The 18,337-nt window shown below is 48.2% G+C and overlaps 1 protein-coding gene across 1 annotated transcript; it reads left to right on the top strand.

The window, feature by feature from the left end:
* Positions 1-473: 473 nt before the first annotated feature.
* LOC134552499 (uncharacterized) lies at positions 474-14,451 on the top strand. The gene is given in 16 exon segments (XM_063401183.1): positions 474-708; positions 1,634-1,671; positions 2,101-2,223; positions 4,906-5,040; positions 5,317-5,652; positions 6,078-6,272; positions 6,585-6,756; positions 8,033-8,270; positions 8,781-8,847; positions 10,213-10,325; positions 10,979-11,096; positions 11,773-11,872; positions 12,326-12,335; positions 12,337-12,520; positions 13,844-13,981; positions 14,365-14,451. Coding segments are annotated over 16 exon segments (2,289 nt in total).
* Positions 14,452-18,337: the final 3,886 nt, after the last annotated feature.

The raw sequence follows: 18,337 nt of genomic DNA, 5'->3' as shown, positions 1-18,337 counted from the left end.
GCAGCTGCTGCTGGTGGGCAGATCCTCCCACTTCAACTGCTTCCAAAGGGGAATAGAGGCAGAGATGTAAATGCCCAGGAGCCCTGGGCTGTCCAATAAATGTGCAAATAGATGGGGAGATTTGTTAGGAATTACTTCAGCTGTTATGCCATTAGAATTTTCTCTCCTGGTTCCGTGCAATGCTTTGGGCCATTTTCTCGGTCTGGTTTCTTTTGCTTTGGTTCCATCTGAGTGCTCATCTGGGGTACAGGCTGTAGGTGCTTTGGGCACTCTTGGAGTTCCTCTTAGATCCCTTGAAAAGCAGGGTTTGGCCCACCAGGGGGGTTTGTGCCTCTTTGTGACAGAGGAGAACTTCCCAGGCGATTTGGTGTTTGCTGTAGGGAAGGTTGAGTTGCTTCACACAGTGCAGAGCATTTGCCTTGTGATGTCAAGGCACGGTTGGTTGTGGTGACATCAGAAGGTTGCCTTGGTGCATGGAAGGCCTCAGTGTCAGAGCAGCTCTTGGGCTTGCTCAGTGCAGGAGCATCCTCCTGGTTGAGGCTTTTGTCGGTGGGCAGCTGCACACTGACAGGAGCCTGGTTTTTTCTTGTGTTATAGCACAGTCTGCAAACTTGCACAGCCGTGCTACAATGATGCAGCAACTGGCTGCTGCAGTTTGCACAGTTGGTGTCATTTCCTACTCTGTCTATTACTTCACTAACCTGGGACGTAAGTAGAGGTTTTCCCTGGGTGTAACCTAACCTGGCTTTTGTATGTCTTCCTGTTTTTTCTTAGTGACTGGGTGGGTTTGGAAACAGAAGGACAGTTAGGATGCCACTGGTTTGCTAAAGCTCCTGTCAACACCTTCAGCTACAAAGGGGCTATCTTGTAGCCACAGGGGCAGCATTTGCAAGGGAACCTGCAGGGGTTCTGTTTCCTCCACGGGAGAGTCTGTGGCAGCAGAATCTTTCATTTCCTCAGTTGGCAGGGTCAAGCAGGACAGCTTTGAAAATATAGACTGGGAGACCTTTTTAGAAGGCCTTATAAAAACTCTGCAGTGGTTGCCAGAATTCTGAGAAAGCTTGTTTTATTATCAATTTTGTCTTGAAAGAATTTCACTGTCTAGTTAGTATTAATTAATTATTACTGAGTGCTAAAATATGATTCCCTTTCCAATGAAGAGCAAATTCCAAAGCAGTGACTGTTGGCTCCTGAACCCAGGAGCTGCTGCTCTGCTCTTTCACCATAGGACTTCCAGAGCTCCCAGGGCTTTTGGGGAATATCTTCTGGGCAACTGTTTTCAGCAAGTTAATGAGAATTAGTGGATGCAACAGAGTAAAGAAAAAAATGTAGCTGAAGGAGAGGATAAAAAAGCTGCATTATGTATTTGGTAGACCAGGAGCACTGAGTGTTAAAGAACAATTTGCATTCTTTTGGTCAAGTTTGCACTCATTTACTGGCAAAACAGGCCAAAGTGTAGGCACAGCCAAGAATATTGTCCTGTTCTCTTGCTGGCTGTGGGAAAGAACTGTGCCACCTGGAGGCATGTTGTGAAATGGAAAATACTCTCATTTTGGGTTGACTTGTTCTGTGGGATTCACCAGCCCAGGCAGTTTCCTCAAAGAATGTGGTTCAATTTTCTTGCCCACTACAGGTCACCTGACCCGTATATTCAGACGTGTCGATGCTGAGGTGAGTGAGAAAGGAAGCAGTGATATTCCTGGTGTTTAAGACTTGTGGAGCTGGCTGAGAGCTTGGACGTGGCAGTAGAGCGAAGAGGGGCAGTTGGGTAGGCTGAAAGAAAAACCACTTCCATGTCTACAGCAGCAAGAGCAAAGGCATGGGTGGCTACTTCCTACTTTTCCATTTCAGAGTTGTAAAGCACTAAAAGCTGAGATTTGCCGAGAGAACATTGCTTACTGATAGTAGCGGGGTTAAATATCTAATTCAGGCCAATATGTAGTACTGTTGAATTAGCCCATTTGAACTTAATGCGAGTGACTTAGAATCCCATTGCTGTCAAAGTTGATGATTTCTCCTTAGTAGAGCTGATGGTGAGCTGAAAAGAAGGTTATAAATGATAGGTAATGGCCAGTCCCTCATGTTACTACCTGTCCACAGAGCACCGAACAAACAGAACACTCTCCTCTGGCTCCCAATGCTAGTGGAGAAGAGGACAAAGAGGAGCAAAGTGACCAGGTGCCTCCAGCTGTGGTTACACCACAGCCGGATTTTTCCGAGACGGTAAGTGCCACTTCTGGAGGGTGTTGTCTTTAGTGCAAGGCAGAGCTGCAAGTTTCTGGCCAGCCAGCACTTGCTGCTGCTGCCTGAGGATGCTGAGGGCTGCAGTCCTGCCAGCACCTAGCCATTCCCCCCAGGCAGTGAGAGCTGGAAAACGGGCGTGGATGTGTCACGCTGCGGCACCAAAGAGCTGGTGCCTCTGCATCAGCATCTGCCTGCTTGGCTCAGGGCAGCTCTGCCTCTGGGCCTCTGCAGTGCTCTGGCCAAGGGCACAAGGAGTGCTTCTGGAGGTCACAAGGCTTTGTTTGTTTCTGCTCCCTGTTGGGAAACCTGTGTTAGCCTTATGGAAGTGTGCTGCAGTTTTTTGGAGTCATTGCTCACTTGCAGAGAGTCTTTTGGCCCAGCCATCTCTTGCCTTTTGAGAAGCTGCAAGGAGATGATTGTGCTGTCCATGATGTCGTGGGGGGCCATTGTTGTCCCATGTGGCAAAAGAAACAAACTGCCTACTTTGGAATCCTTCTTGTGAGGCAAGAACCAGAAGCAGAGTGTTTGTGTTGATTCATTTTGCGGTGAACTATGCAGTTTGGAAAACTGCATTGAATCCTTTAGCTGGGGTGGAGCTGCAAGGCCTTGAATGTTGTCTTGTGTTGCCCAGAAGAGGAAGGACATCTTGATACTGTGGATTCTGTCTTTCAAGTCAAATGTGCACCACTGTTCCTGAGGAGCTGCCTCAGGGGGTTGGGGAAGGATGTTAATGAGAAGTCCCATCACGAGGTACAGACGGACTTTTAAGCTCAAAAAAAGAGTCTCATGATTGACTTTCAGCATCTCCTCACTGCATCCAAGTCTATAGGTACTGGAGGAGGTGTTTCTTGGAATGTTAGCTTAATAGGTGCAGATGCCCTGTTTTCTTTCCTTTTTCCTGGATCCAAATATGCTTTAGCGCCCGATTTCCCATTGTTTTTCAGGAAGGGAAGAGATTCTGCCAGAATTTTAGTGTGCGAGGTAGTAATTCTGGAGGATGCAGTATTTTTCCATGAGAATATAGAATATAGGCCAGTGACGTTGGTGCAAATGGAACTGTTGTGTTTTCAGGGCAGGCAGTAAGGCTTGCACATCACTTTCAATGTAACAGTGTTTGTGCCTTTTGGCAGCCCAGGGTATCAATAATTGTTGTTTTTGGGAATTGGGCAGGAAGTCAAAGCCCTGGCATTCCCCTCCCAGCTCCTCAGAGATCAGAGGAGCTGGGAGGGGCCTGGTCTTCATTTCTGATTACATTGCCACTTTAGCACTGCCAAGGTGGTCGAGTCCAAGAGAAGAACTCTCCTGAGCACAGGCACACAAAGGGTGCATTTTCCACTGCAGTGCTCTGGGTCTGATCACATTTCAAAAGATCCTACACACTCCAGAATCCCCAACAGTGTGGTTTATTGAATCAACAGGAGAGCAAGTTCAGGACTGCTGCTTATCAGGGCACTGGCTACTGAGTGTTGATGTGTGTACCAACAGAAAAAGATAGTAAGAGAGAGATTATAGTAGTGAGATCTGTCTATCTATCTCTCTGTCTGTCTATATATCTCTCTGTCTTCTATCTATCTATCTATCTGTCTATCTATCCATCTTTCTATCTATTTGTCTATCTATCTATCTATCTATCTATCTATCTATCTATCTATCTATCTTTTATATAATTGAATCTTCCCAGCTCTAGTCCAAAGCAGCTGGAGCTGCAAAGCTCATCTAAAGGCACCCCTTTCAGATAAAGAGGAGAGACAGGTTCCATCAACCAATTCTGAGCAGGCAGAGATGTTCCCCCCTGTAGACATGGGGGTTTTTTCCCCTCAGAGTTTTTTCCTTTTCCAGCCTTTTCTTCCCTGAAGCCCCCAGTTAAGTTTTTAAATTTCTGCCTGTCCTAGCAAGGTGGAAAAATTCCATGGTTTTGGTGATATTTGGTGACTCTGGTCATACATGTGTGACATGGATCATCACTGCCTTCACTGGCATCCTCAGGTGTTTGCAAGTTAATTTGTTGACGGAGCCTAACGTGGGTCTCTGTTCCTGCTGGTTAGAATTCTCAGTTGACAAGAGAGGGACAATAAACTCCTTGGTCCTCCTCCTTATACTGAGGTGGTCGTAGGGGCTCTCTGACCTCCCTCAGAGGATTTTTGCACGCATCCTTATCTCCTGAATGACTGGGATTTACAACAAGACTACTTCCTGGGATCTACAACAAGAGTGTAGATGTCAGAAAGGCAGGAATGGCGGTGCCATTCAGGCCTGAAGAGAACATCAAGTCCAGAGGTGTCTCTCACAAGGAATGAGCTCACACAGGAAGCCACTTGCAAAGCCAGGATGGAGCTGTGAGACAGGGCTGGCTGTCAGTCACTAACAGAAAGACAAACAGGACACAGCAGAAGTAGAGGGAGGCCCTCACTAGAGCCTTGAGAAATATCACAGCTTCCCTGTCAGCTGCCTGAGAGGCTGTTGGAGCTTCAGCCCCAGATGGACCCTGATTGTCCTGCCAGTGTCACTCTGAAATCTTTGCCTTCCTATGGGCAGAGAATGACCCAGAAGAACAGCAGCACGGTGCTTTGGGAACATGTGTGCCCATCAGTCTTCAACTCTTGCCCCACAAATGTTGCATGGGAAGTTGAAAGCCATCTTCTCTTGCTTTCTCTTGTGCAGGTCCTTCCAGACAAAGAGCATGAGCAGATTGTTTCACCAGAGATGCCATGCCAGACTCGGGGAGAGCTGTTCCCAGCCCGAGAGCAGGAAGAGCAGCTCAGGCAGCAGGTGGAAGAGCCCCAGGAGAAGGGCCAGGTAGGCCTGGCTCACCAGGGGACAGAGTGAAGGGCAGGAACAGGGTTGTAAAATGGAGCTCTTGGGACTGAGGAGGCCAGGAATCCCACAGGCACTGTAAGCACAGCGCCTTGTCATCTGCAGAGATCAGCACTGGGAAAGGAGGGTTACAGTGGAAGCAGAGGTGGGCAGGGAAGCAGAAAGAAGTGGCTGAATGAATGTGATTTGGGGGCTGAAAGAGGAAAAGCTGAGCCTGATGGCAGCTCCCTGTCACTTGCTCTGCATTTCTGTGTACAGACCATCAAGGTAGAGCCACAAGCAGAGCTGCACGAAGCTCAGAGTGACATCAAGGCAGTGAAGAGGAGGAATAAGGAAGAGATGAGAAATATGCAAGAAGAGATGAATCTCCCTGAGCAGAGGGGCGATCAACAAAACCAGGTGAGTGAAGGAGTGGTAGCTGCTCCACTCATGAAACATCCTTGCTCCTGTTTTTTACAGAACATCAAGGAACAGCTGCAGGCAGAGCTGCAGGAAACTGAGGCTAGGATCAATGCAAGGGAGAAGAGGCTGGAGGAAGAAAGGAAAAGCATCACAGAGTTACGGAATCTCCACCATCAGGTTCCAAAAATGCAAGTGAGAGAAAGAGCGACAGCCACCACAGTCACCAGACTGGTGCTTTCTGCCCTTCTTGCCTTCCCACTGCAGAGCAGCAGGGGGTGGGGTGACGCCTGTGAGTGCCATCCTGCGGTGGTGTCTATCACAGCCACTGTGAAGGACATTTCCTGGTAAACTGAATCTCAACTGCTGCCCTGGACTGTGGAACTAGTCCTTTGGCCATTTGGCCAGCAGTCCTCCAAATGGATTGCTGCTGGTCTCTTCCTGCTCTCCTTGTTTCTTGAGGTGTTTTTACAGTGGAACATGGTGACACAGGTGCAGGATTGAAACAAGCTCTGTGTATCCCTTGTGAATCTGGTCCTGCCCCTTTCCTCACAGTCGATGACTCTTGGCTGACAGGGACAAGCTGTAGTCTCAGACTGCTTTGTTCTGTTTGACTTGAGGTGGAAGTGTTGACATCTCAGCCGGTGGCCAGCAAAGATTGCCAGCAAGTGACTGGCAACGAGGAGCCCCAAGATCGGCGTGAGGCACAGGAAGTGTCTCTACCAGAAATGCTGCTGGTTGAGCATGACCTGAAGGTAGTGGTGGAAAAGAGGACTCAGTGGAAGAAGGCAGAACATTTGAACAAGGAGCTGCAAGTGTGTCTGCAGCACTTGGAGGGGGAAAAGGGTCCTTGGGAGGATGTGGAATGGTCATTGTGGCAGTTATCCTTCAAAAAATCAATGAAAATGGATTTTGGAGAAAGTGGAACATGAATCTGGCCACGAATTCGAGTAAAAACAGCCTTTGGTTTTGACCCATCCACTTTGAGAAGGGGATATCAGAAAAAAAGCATTTAAGAGGGGTGCATGTGGCTGGCAGCATCTTCCTAAGGGCTTGCATTTGAAAAAGGGATCTCGGGGTAATCTCTTCCAGCCACCTCTCTGACACAAACTCCTTTGTTGTCTCAGATCTGCACAGGCTCTCCTCTTGAACCTGCTGCAGCAGCAGCGGCGTCGTCATTTAAAGGAGCCTTTGTTTCCCGAGCTGAGAAGTGGAGGCTGGGCACTTGGTTCATCTGTGGCGCTCACAGAGCTGCTGGTCTGCAGCAGGAGATCAAGGATGACTGCCTGCAGCTACTGGGTATGTCTTGTGTATTTTGTGTCTGAGGGACAGTGTCTTGTGTGCACGTGTCAGCACAGCTGTGCCAACTGTTCCTCCTCAGTCTGGTGTCACAGGGACATTTAGGACTCCCCACAGGAACTGCTGTGCTGCGAGGCAGCGAGAGAGTGCTCGGGGTGTTCCTGCTGCCTCTGAGAGCAGCTTGGATGTGCTTAGGTTTGCCTGAGCTTCCCTATCTGCTAAAGGCAGAAGCAGGGTTTGTTCCTGGATCAGCAGAAGGCTGTGACCTAGCAAATGATCTAGGCAAGTCCTGTGTGCTAGTGGCCAACCTGGATAGAATATTTAGCTTCCTGAATTCTCCTTAGACTCCTGACTTCTCACCACTCATCAGTGTAAAAACACTTCACAGAAATTGATTGGTGTTGACATTTTATCTTTTTGTTGTGATTTTGATTTTTGTTTGTTTGTTTGTTTGTTTGTTTGTTTGTTTGTTTTGGGGTTTTCTGGTGGTTGTTGTTTTTGGTTTTTTTTTTTGGTAGAGTTATTTTCTCCATCCTGAAGAAGCTCTTCTGTGCCACGTGTCTTATTGGTGTCATTTATATGACTGTTCTTATAACCACTACTACATCTAGAGGGTTTTTTATGAGAATAATGTATATTGGTCAGTGAGAACTGCTTTGAAAAAATGTCTGGTGACAGCAGAAACAGAGAGCAAGAGGTGTTTCTATTGTGCCTCCCATGAAAAACCGGATATGTTTGTAACAATCTGTATTTAATATCTGAGTTTTGTTCTTATAAAGATGTGTCCAAGAGACACATCAATGGGGCGTGATCAGATAAAACTGCCCTGTAGGCATTTCTCAGCAGCCCCTCTGCTGTATATTTCTCAGATCCATGGCACTTTTTCATACCTGATTCCCAGTCATTGCCATGACTGTTAGAATCCTACCCATTGGCTCAATCCATGCTCGGATCAGTCTCTAAGAAAACGCATCACACCCTTTGTGATTCTGCAGCACAAGTCATTTAGTCTGTTCCTGGCCATAACAGCTGCCAGTGCTGTGCTCTCAGAGGAGACCTGGTGGGGCTGAGAACAGAGCCAGGTTGACTCTCTGTCTACCATCAGGTGTTGGCACAAAGAGGGCGTTGATCTGCATCTTGGTGTATCTGATCTTAAAGCCAATCCTGTTGTGTCCTGAAAGGGGGCGACAGCTTGTAAGGGGCTCAGGCTGGCTGTGCCTTCTTGCATTGCTTGTCAGTGCTCGTGCCTTGGGCCTTGCCAGCTTTGTTGTGGTAGCTGCCCTGGCCCTGAGGGCTGCTGTGAGTGCAGAGGCTGGAGCCTCCCTTAGCTGGGAGGGTCCCGCTGCCGCCCGGCCGCTGCAGTGCGGAGCTGGCCCGAGGCAGCAGCCCCTGGTCGGGGCCGGCTGGACTCACGAGAGGGTCAGCGTCTCCTCTGGGCAGCTGTCCGTGTCAGGGCAGCATCTAAGGAGCTCTGCTGTCCCTGCTGCCCTTGCCCGCTGTGCCGAGCTGGGAAGGTGGGGACATGTGCGGTGCTGAGAGGGCGAGTCCAGTGGGAGTGACCGATCCGTGCTGTCAGGATGAAGAGAAGCAGTGTGGTCCTTCACACGGGGCACGGGCAAGGGCGTCTTGGAGCTCAGCCTGCTCATCAAGGGTGAGGGTCCTGATGCTGAAAGCCCCCTTGGGATTGGTTATAGCATGAGCTGCTCTGGTTTACAAACGGAAAGGCATTCTTTTGGCAAACTGCTGCTAGGTGGAGAAGATGCCCTCCTCTCCTGAGAATGCATCTCCCTGTGCTTTGTTTTCTGTTAAGAGAGCTCTTAAAAAGGACTGTAGAAAATCAGTCTCTGTGCTGGCCATTTGTACTGCAGAGCTGCCTTTCCTGTTGCTCTTGTTTCTTTTTGTTGTTTACCCAGCTGACCACAAAGGACTCAGAGCCCCAGGCACTAAGGTTGCCATTATTATCTCCTCGACGCTGGAATCTCTACTTTCAAATGAGCACCTTGCATTTTTTTTTTTTTCCTCAGAGAGAATGGTGACCATGGAAAATGCCGCCCTGAGGAAATACATCCCATTGGAAAATATTGGCAGCAGGTGAGTCCAACCACAGTGGACTACTACACAACCATGGGCCGGGTGATTTGCTGGTGCAATATCTATCAAGTCAGAAGCCAGGCAAGCTGCAAACATATTCAGACACTGGCATTAGTCTGCCCCATCTCTCAGTACTGGCCAGAGTTTGTAAGCGTGGTCAGAAGGCATTTTCAAAGACACTTGTATTTCATTGCCAGAACCTGCAACCTACCCGTTATCACAGCAGTGAGATAACAGTTCTCTGAATGTTTCTTTCCAAGAGTTTGCTGAAGGAAATAGTCTGTGGTCAGGATAAAAACTGCAGAGTTTAGAAACTGAAATCCAAGATGAAAGAGTAAACTGTGCTTTTGAGCTGAGGCAGTAAACTCTAATGCTTCAGCTGCAGTACCCATGCACTTGAGAGGAAAATGCATCATCTGCCTTCTGTCAGATGCCTCCTGCACCCTGCAGGCTTTAGGCATTTCTCCAGCAGATCTCTCCTGTCTGGACTGGCTTTCACTCCACGATCAGAATGGCTTCTCCTTTCTTTGCTCCTGTTTTGTTTCTAGGGGTTTTGGAGCTGTGTGTAGAGCACGTGACACTGCCACAGGACAGGAGGTAAACATCAACAGCCCTGACAGACTCTGCTGCTCTCGAGGGCTTTCGTCTGTGGTGTGAGTTGTGGCGGCAGCTTTGGGTAGAACTGTGTTGAAAAGAAGAAGCACAAGAAGCACAGCCTAGTGCCAGCCTATAAATTGCCATTATGGCAGCCTTTGTCCTTCTCAGCTGCCAGAAGGAAGGCAAGGAGGGCAGCGGTTCCTTTCAGTGAAGGATGCTCTCACTTACTCCATTGCTAAAACAAAGGTGGTGCCTCTTAGAGCATCTCAGTGCTCTTTGGGGATACAGCTTGAGTCCTGAATTCTCATTTCTGGCTGCCGGCAAATACATCTGAAGGTTCCTGGGAGTTACTTAGCCACCTGCAGTGCTTCATTTGGGAACTGCCCATAGGGAGAGATCTGCAAGGCGTCCCTCAAAGCCCTAAGCCCTGCCCATAGCCCAAGATGTATCCACAGAGTACCAAGGCATGGATTACTACTTCTGAAGTACAGGGAAACAGATGTGTGGCCAGAGCTTTGTGGGTGATTGTTGAGACACCATTGTTAACAAGTGCACAAGGCAAAACATCCATGGACACATATCCTGTAACTGGCCCCCAATGGAACAGAGAAACGGGCTGTTGCAATGTCAGCTCCTTATGACTCCTTTCTCTAATCACAGGCCACTTTGGCCCAGCTCAGCTGTGTCATTGCAAAATCACTTGCTCCTTGTGCATTGTGGTCTCGTGCCACCACCTTCTAAAGTTACTGCTTTTCAATGTCACTTTAGGTGGCCATAAAGAAAATAAGTCTGGCAGGACCTAGGAAGAAGGAATTAGCCTCTAATGAAATCAAGATCATGAAGAGGCTAAGGGGTCCAAGTGTTGTAAATTATTTAGGCAGGTGAGTGGTCGTGGTCTTATGCCATGAATGTTTGTTTACACACTAGGAGTATGCAAGGTTAAAGATCCGCTTTAGCCGCTGGCAGAAAAGAGAGCTGTCAATTATTGGTTAGTTATTATTTCTCTACTCATCTCCAATGGATGGGAAGAGAGTGCGTTTTGTCTGCATGAGTCTTCCCTGGCACACCTGTAGTTTGAAAATTGTTCAAAAACCTGGACCCTACCACAGGAAGTCAATAGCCTCTAAGTTCTCTGGCTCCGTGTTGTTGTTTCAGGATTGATGTTTTTCAAGTTTCTTAAATGCTGATGAGCCATCCTAGAGAGGATTTCCCTTGGACTGTTGCCCCTCTTTTCCATAGCTGTCCATGCTGGGAACACTAGGTGCTCATTTCCAGAAATACCATGAGTGAGAGGTTTTTAATCTTGGCTGTTACTAAACAGCATTTTTCACTTGTTGGCCATCTCAGATACCTCCTGTTCACAGCTGTGCCATTCTCCTTGAGACTGCATCGACTGCAACCAGTGCACAGCCTTGAGGGAGTGTCTATTCCTTTTATTCTGTCCTTGTCACAAAGGGCCCCGGAAACAAGAATCGAGCCAAAACCCAATGTAGCCGTGCATGTTCATCTGCACGGCCTTGTTTCCTTCTTTCAGCTACCTTGTGCATGAAGAAGTCTGGCTGGTCATGGAGTACATGGATGGAGGCACTCTGAGCGACGTCATCTGTGCGGCTGTCATGTATGAAGAGGAGATCGCTGCAGTCAGTCAGCAGGTTAGGGATCCATGCTGTGCTTCCGAGGGCTTAAGCAGGATTGTCTGGGAAACTGGAGCTCAGAAGCGGAGTGATTCCATGTGCCAAGCTTTGTTTCTGTGTTGCTGGTGTGCTATGGGCAAGCAAGAGCATCTCAAATGAACTGCCTGCCAAGGCCCCTGCACTCCCCGTACTCTGTTCCTGTCCTCTTATCTCCTACTGTTGCATTCTAACTCTATTTGTATTTGCTGTTCTCCATCCTGCCTCTCGAAACGTTTGCCTGTCTACACTGCATTCCTTGCCTGTAAAAGCAAAGGTGCTGGTGGCAGGATTTGAAAAGGAGAGCAAAGACAAAAGAGAGACTCATTGCTCACAGTCCTCAGCTGAAAAGCTTACTAGTGCCGCCAAAATGCTCTTTGCTTCTGAGCACACCCGCTGCAGCAGCAGTCATTCTGATTCATTTGCAGGAGACAGTCTACAACAGCAGTTGCTGTTACTCTTTCCAAAGCTGGCATGCCTCTCCTTCGAAAGGTGCTGCTCTACTAGTGTTGGAGCAGCAAGGTCTTCCTCTCAGTGGCACCGTGTTCTGCCATGACTCCCCATTCCCCCGGAGAAGGAATTTTTAGAGCTGTTTCCTTTCTGTGTGATGAAATCAAAGCAGTCATTTTTGCCCTCCTGTTTCTGTTTTCTCTCTCAGTGCCTGCAAGGACTGGATTTTCTTCACTCAAACCGTGTGATCCATCGAGATTTGAAGAGCCACAACATCCTTCTCAGAACTGACGGCTCTGTCAAGCTGGGTGAGTATATTCTCGGTCAGGTGCAGCATTCCAGGGATGTGCGGTGTGGGGCTGCTTTTGAGTGACTGCCAGCTCCCCAAAAAGGCTGCTGGTGGCAGTGCAGGAGCCCCCGCAGTGAGCTGGCGACAGGGTTGCAACGTGCACAGACGTATCGCAAGCAGCAAGCAGTCCAGAGCGTCATTGCTCCCGTGTATGTCCTTCCCAGAGTGAGGGAGGCGCAAGTCTAAAGCTTCAGGGGAACAAAAGCCACTGCTGGAGGCAGTGTAAAAAGTGTGGGGATTTTTTAAGTAGCCAATGCCTTATTTCCTTGGCTAAAGTCTTGAGAAAACAGAGTAGGGACAGTTGTCCAGAGGATTCAACAGCACATTCTCAAACTTACACTGAGGAGTTCTTTTGTTTGGTTTCCTAATGGCATAGTATGAAAATAAAAACAGTCTTTTGCTTTCTCCCCAGCTGATTTTGGCCTCTGCTCAACTCACTCCTGAGCAGAATAGACGCAGCTCCGTGGTCGGGACTCCTTGGTGGAGGGCGCCTGAAGTGGTGCAAGGTCAACCATATGGCTTCCAAGCAGACATCTGGTCATTTGGAGTAGTGGGAATGGAAATGGTGGAGCGAGAAGTTCCTTACTGGAATGAAAATAGTCGCTGGGTAAGGTGCAAATACTTGGATCCCGCTGTCTTCCTCACCTATCACACATTCGGTGTGCCATTGGCCAAAATCCCAATTACTTCCAGCCCGGTCCTCTTCTAAAAATGTCCCTGCAGCACATCAGCATCTGCTGTAGGTTTGGTTGCATCAGTGGGGGAACTCAAGCCTTACTGCACACAAACAATCTCCATTCTCAGAAAACATTTTGCTTTTGCTTAGAAGTCATTCCAGCTCTTTTGGCTGTGGCAAGGGCCCTAGTAATAGGAAACAAGCATCTTAGAACTGGTGTTATCTTTCCTGAAAAGAAGGCAAGAAACCCAAACCCAACCAAGTTTCTAAAACAGTGGTTTTGAGAGAAGAAGTGCACCCCCATTGTTCTCACAGGGAAACTTGCCTGAAAGGTGGCCATGAGGGTGTCAAGGCCAGAGTCTCTTGTGCTTCTTGTGCGGTGTTGCTGAAACGCTCAGTAACCATGTTTCTTTCATAACCCAAGCCACTTTCTCCATGTCACCAAGCTGAAGCCTGATGATGTGGAGAGCCTGCCAAAAGCACCCCTTTTTTTCCTGGCACTTTCTAGGATGGGCATAGCATTAAGGAATTGACTTGAGTATCCAAATGGGCAGACGGCTAGCGCAGGGACGGCACTTCTCCTTCTTCTGAGTTGACCGTGGAAAGGTTTCCTTTTGTCACATAAGGGAAGCTGAAATTTGCAGTCAGCTGAGAGATAGAACTGCAGGTGTTTCCTGTGTGTCCAGGCAGGCATTTTCATCCCAGTACATTTGTGCAGGCATCTTAATGTGTCTGTGTTGAATGTGAGCTTCTAAATGTTTGTTTCCTTACCTGAGGAATAAGGGATGGATTTCCTTTCTTTACTTTCAATTGCCGTTGCTTTCAAGAACAAAGCAAAAGGCGGGATGACTTTTGGTTTATGGCAGCTGTGCTTAAGGGGCCAACAAGCACTGCGGAGATGCCTTTCATGTAATAATGCTTGGAAATAGAGTTAGTTACAGTAGCAAGGTCCCTCTTCCAAAAAGCCTGTCCAGCTGGTGTCAATGGTCAGAGAAGGAAACATGCTTTTACTGATGTAGTTCCCACTAACTAGGTCAGTCAATGAAATCAGTTGCCAAGACACGATCTGCTGGATGTTGGAAATGCTGCAACTGCACTGGGGTTTGGGTTTTTGTTGGTACAGGAGAGTCATCTCTGCCTCTCTGCCAGGGCACAATCTGCTACTGCAGAGAGGAGTTTAAACAATGCAGTCTGGGAGGGCACTTACAGATGGGAAAGCAGCCGGTGAGAGACTGGTGTTTCCTTTTTCTCCAGCCTCAGTTCATGATAGTGGCAGAAGGGATGCCAGAGCTGCGCAAGCCCCACCTAGTCTCGCCTTGGCTGCGTGACTTCCTGCTCTGCTGCCTGCAGAGAGACAAGGTGCAGCACTGGTCTGCCAAGGAGCTCCTGCAGGTAAAATGCCAAGGGGCTGCAGGTGAAACAGTACCCGAGGGATGGGCTCCTCCTCCACTGAAGTCCAAGGCATCAGATGAGCCCCCCTTCTCTTCAGCTCCACTCTTGGTGCTGTTCAAATGAAAACAGTGAGCAATCCTAGACTGGGCTGGGCTGTCTGGGGAGCAGGGACATCTTTAAAGAGATCAAGATGCTCATAGGTGAAATATTTCCAGTGGTGGATCACTTACCACCTCTTGCAGCATGCTGTGCCAGTGCTGCCCCACGCTCCTTAGACCTTCTCTGACTCAATCCCCTTTTCATGGAAAAAAACATTGCCCTGCCTTTGAAACTCTTAGCTTGGAAAGTAATGGTTTGTTGTTGTTTTTTTTCCCTTTGTGCAGCATCAATTTTTAACATCAGCCAAGCCTGCGTCCAGCCTGATACCTCTCATGGTTTCAGTGAAGAAGTGGAAAGAGAAGAGAACATGAAAAATCACTTGAGAACTGTTTTCTCCATGACCAGTTTAGAGTAGGATTGTAGAGTAGCATTGTAGTTAGTACTTTAGAGTAGGATAGTAGCATAGGATTGTAAACAAATAAAGTTTCTGAACCCTCAACTCATTTGGAAGATTCCTCTCCATCTGATCCTGTGAGAAAGCTCAACATTTCCTTCTGAATTGTCAGCTTTTTCTTAGAGGTGCAAAGGGACCTTTATGACTTCTTTTTAGTGCTTTGAAAGTGGGGAAGGCTCTTGTTCAGTCATCCTCTCCAGACCATACTGCCTTTGGAATATGGCCCGCTGGCTGGGTTTTACCCGGCTGTGGCACTTGTAATTTGAGGCAGAAAGGGCAATGGCATTTGCAAGCAGAACCAAAGGAAGCGTGGGGTTTCTCAAACATCCTGTGCAGATGCAGGCCTTGAGCTCTGATTCGAGAGCATTTGGGTTCCTGCCCCTTGGATTTGTATCCCTAAGTGCCATCGCTTTGCCTGCAGAAGAGTTTTGCTCATCTGAGAAAGCAGAAAGATCTGAAAGGTCGCCTGTGGTGCCGAGCTGTCAGTGAGTGTGAGGTGAGAGCAGGCCCAGCCTTGCCCAGGGCGGAGCTCCAGCAGAGCCCTGGCAGAGCCCGGAGCAGCCTGAGGCTGGCAGAGGCAGCCTGGAAGGAGGCCCGTGCAGCTGCAAGAGGCAGCAGCCCGGCCTTGGGTGCCTCTTCCTGGGCATGTCCCCCCTCTTCTTTAGCTCAGCAACAAAAACATACCAGTTAAAACCCAAACAATTCCTAAGACAATGTCCTAAAACATTAAGAACAGTGACAACAATAGCAACTAGAGCAACTTTTCAAAAACTGTAACATAGGCATTTACCATTGTGACTATATACCCCTGGAATCAGGAAGATGTGACAAAAGGCTGCACACAGCCTGAGGGAATTCACTTCACTTGGGTGGCCTCTGGAGACACATGCATAACCTCTAGCCCATGTCAACAAGTCCAGTGATCCTTTCCATTCTCCAATCAGTAAGTCCTTTATTATCACAAGAGGTTTGGGATGAGCCTTTGTGTCAAAGGAATATTGCCTTTCACGTGCTGTTTGGCCTGTCTCATCACAATTTCAAAAGCTGAGGACATAGAAGGCCTTGGCTAGTCTATTGTGAGGGCACTCCAATTCCTCCTTTGTTTGGCTCTTCAAGCCTGGTTTTTCAACTTTGATGGGTACGCTCTACTGTAGCTTGCCCTGTGGATGAGTGTAGAACGGCTGTATGGTGAGACACACCCCACTGCTGTGAGAAGTGATGGGTTGACTCTTAGGTGTGGGCATGTCCAGTGCCAGTTTTGTTGGTATGTGGAAGGTCTAGAGTGGCAAAACAGGTGAGCCAGTGTTGGAGAGCGTCACGGGTCTTCTCTCCAGTGCGAGCAGTTGCCATAAGGAAACGGGAATAGGTCTCAGTGGAAACATGAGTATCTTTTAAACAACCAAATTATGGGAAATGGCTAGCATCAGTTTGCCAAATGGATTTATCTGGTAAGCCTTGGGGATTAGTCCCCTCTGCTAAAAGAGCAGCAGCAACCCCACAGCAGGAGGGACAAGACAGCAGAATATCACGAGCCTGTGAGCTGATGAATTGAAATTGTTTAAAAGGAGAACGAGCATTGTAGAGGAAAAAGCTGTGAGATCATTTGGCCTGTGCAGAAATACTGGGTACCGCATCTGCCATGGCAGTGATGTCTGCATAGTTGTTACACTCTGTAATAGGCCCTGAGTGGGAGCAAACATATAATACATAAAAATCATGCTGCCAGGCGTTAATCAAAGCCCAAGGCCAGTGTGAGGCAGTGACAGCTTGTCAGGTCACATCTGCAGGAGCCAGTGCCTAACACAGCTGTGGCAGGAAGCACCTGCAATCCTGGGGTTCTGCACTGAGAACAACAGAATGCTGCTTTTTATTGCCTTTCCCAGCCCAAGGCAAACCGTGTCCTCTTTCCCTTTGGCTGGTACTGGGGAACTTCTATTCTCTCCTGACCGCCTACTTCTCTGTCCCCGCCCCTCTTATCCTACTACCCTTTTGGTGTGGTCTTCAACCCAGCCCCTCTGCCAGCCTCACAGCAATACCCCATAAATTAACGAGAACAAATCCAAACCATAAATAACAACACCCAGAACCAACAATTTTCATTCATTTTTCTAATCATCTTTTGGCTGCAGCAAAATTTTGCCTCGTATCTCACAGAGGGAATCAGGGATGAGCCTGTGGTTTGTGCTTGAGCAGTGACCTGATTTGGCAGGGAGCTGACAGGTTTCAGTAGGCAATTTGTGTTTTCTTGATTAATTTCTGAGGGAAAGAAACAATATGGTTTCAGCCAGCAAAATAATTTTCAAGGTGCATTGGCAAAATGCTTGGGAGCAATTCATAGAGAAGGAAGATGTTGAGATAACGTTTAACTGTAACAAGAGATGAATTCCTTTAGCATTAACAGCCAGTGTTGAGCCCTCTCTTCCCCCAGTGCAGTGATTAATGTGTGCAAGTGGCCACCTTAGCCTTGGGAATAGAGTAGTCGTGCTAAGAAGGTAGCTGGAATGCATTCAAGGGGAAGGAAGTGGTTGTAGGAGGTTCTTGACCATCAGAGGAGTATTTGAGGAATGGGATGTTCCCCAAATGACCATCAGAGACCTTCAAGAGAGCCCTACTCTCTGATCAATAACTTCTGAGAAGTGATTTAAATAGGTCCAATAATTGGAGGGATTGTTTAGCCTGGGAGTTGCAGCAAAGTGATGACTATGTCCTAATTGCATGGTTACACATTAGTAGGTGAGATTTCTGCATATGCACGCATTATAGAAGTGATTCCCCACGCAGCAAGCACTAAAATCAGGTAATGCCTCCTTTCTCACCCTGAGGTGGCACCAGGGATCGGGCCTTGCTTGGGAACTTTCACTTTAGTCACTTCTACTGAAAAGTGAAAATGAAACCTTTTCCATCTGTTTCCCTCTGGTTTCTCTTTTTGGGGGCCAAAGCTCTGTGCTGCGGGTGGCCCAGGTGTGTGCAGAGCAAAGCAGCCTCCACAAACCCCTTGGTTTTCCCACAGGTCATCATGAGTTGTTCCCGGGTGTGCCCAGCTCTGGCAGAGGAAAGAGCCTGCAGCGCAGTGGGTGCCGTGCCCTGCCCAGCTGGGGCTCTCTGGCACAGAGCAGCAGCAGTGCCAGCACCTTTCAACCCCCTCCTGCCTTGGCTTCACCTGGGACACAGAAGCCTCTGGAAATGAGCACTGCCAGACCTATTGCCAGCTTGGAGCAGCTGCTGCTGGTGGGCAGATCCTGCCACTTCTATTGCTTCCAAATAGGAAGCAAGGCAGTGGTAGAGATGGACATACAGGGAAGCCCTGGGCTTGTCCAATAAATGGGCAAATGTAGGGGGGAATATGTTAAGAAACATTTCAGCTGTTATGCCAACTCCGCCTTCTCTCCTTTTCTCTCCTCACATTTCCTGTTCTTTTCCCTCTCACATTTCCACCCCTTCCCCCTCATGATTCTCTCATGTTTTCCTCTCATGTTTCCCACCCAATTTTTACTCATTTTCCCCACCCTTTTCAGCTCACTTTCCTCACACTTTACCACTCACATTTCCTCACTGTCCCACGGTTTCCTGGTTTTTTCTTTCCTCATGTTTCGCACAATTTTTCCCTCACTTGTCCTGCCCTTTTCTCCCCTCACATTTCTCTCCTTTTCTCAGTCATTTTTCTCAAAGTTTTCTCCTCACATTTCTCACTTTCACCCTCATGTTTCTCACCCTTTTCCTCTCCCTTTTCCCACACTTTCCGCCTCACGTTTATCATTCTTTCCCCATCGTGTTCCTTATACTTTTCCTCTCAAATTTTGTGC

The sequence above is a fragment of the Prinia subflava genome, chromosome 7 (genome assembly GCF_021018805.1).
Source record: "Prinia subflava isolate CZ2003 ecotype Zambia chromosome 7, Cam_Psub_1.2, whole genome shotgun sequence".
Taxonomy (NCBI): domain Eukaryota; kingdom Metazoa; phylum Chordata; class Aves; order Passeriformes; family Cisticolidae; genus Prinia; species Prinia subflava.
This window is presented reverse-complemented; position numbering and strand designations above follow the sequence as displayed.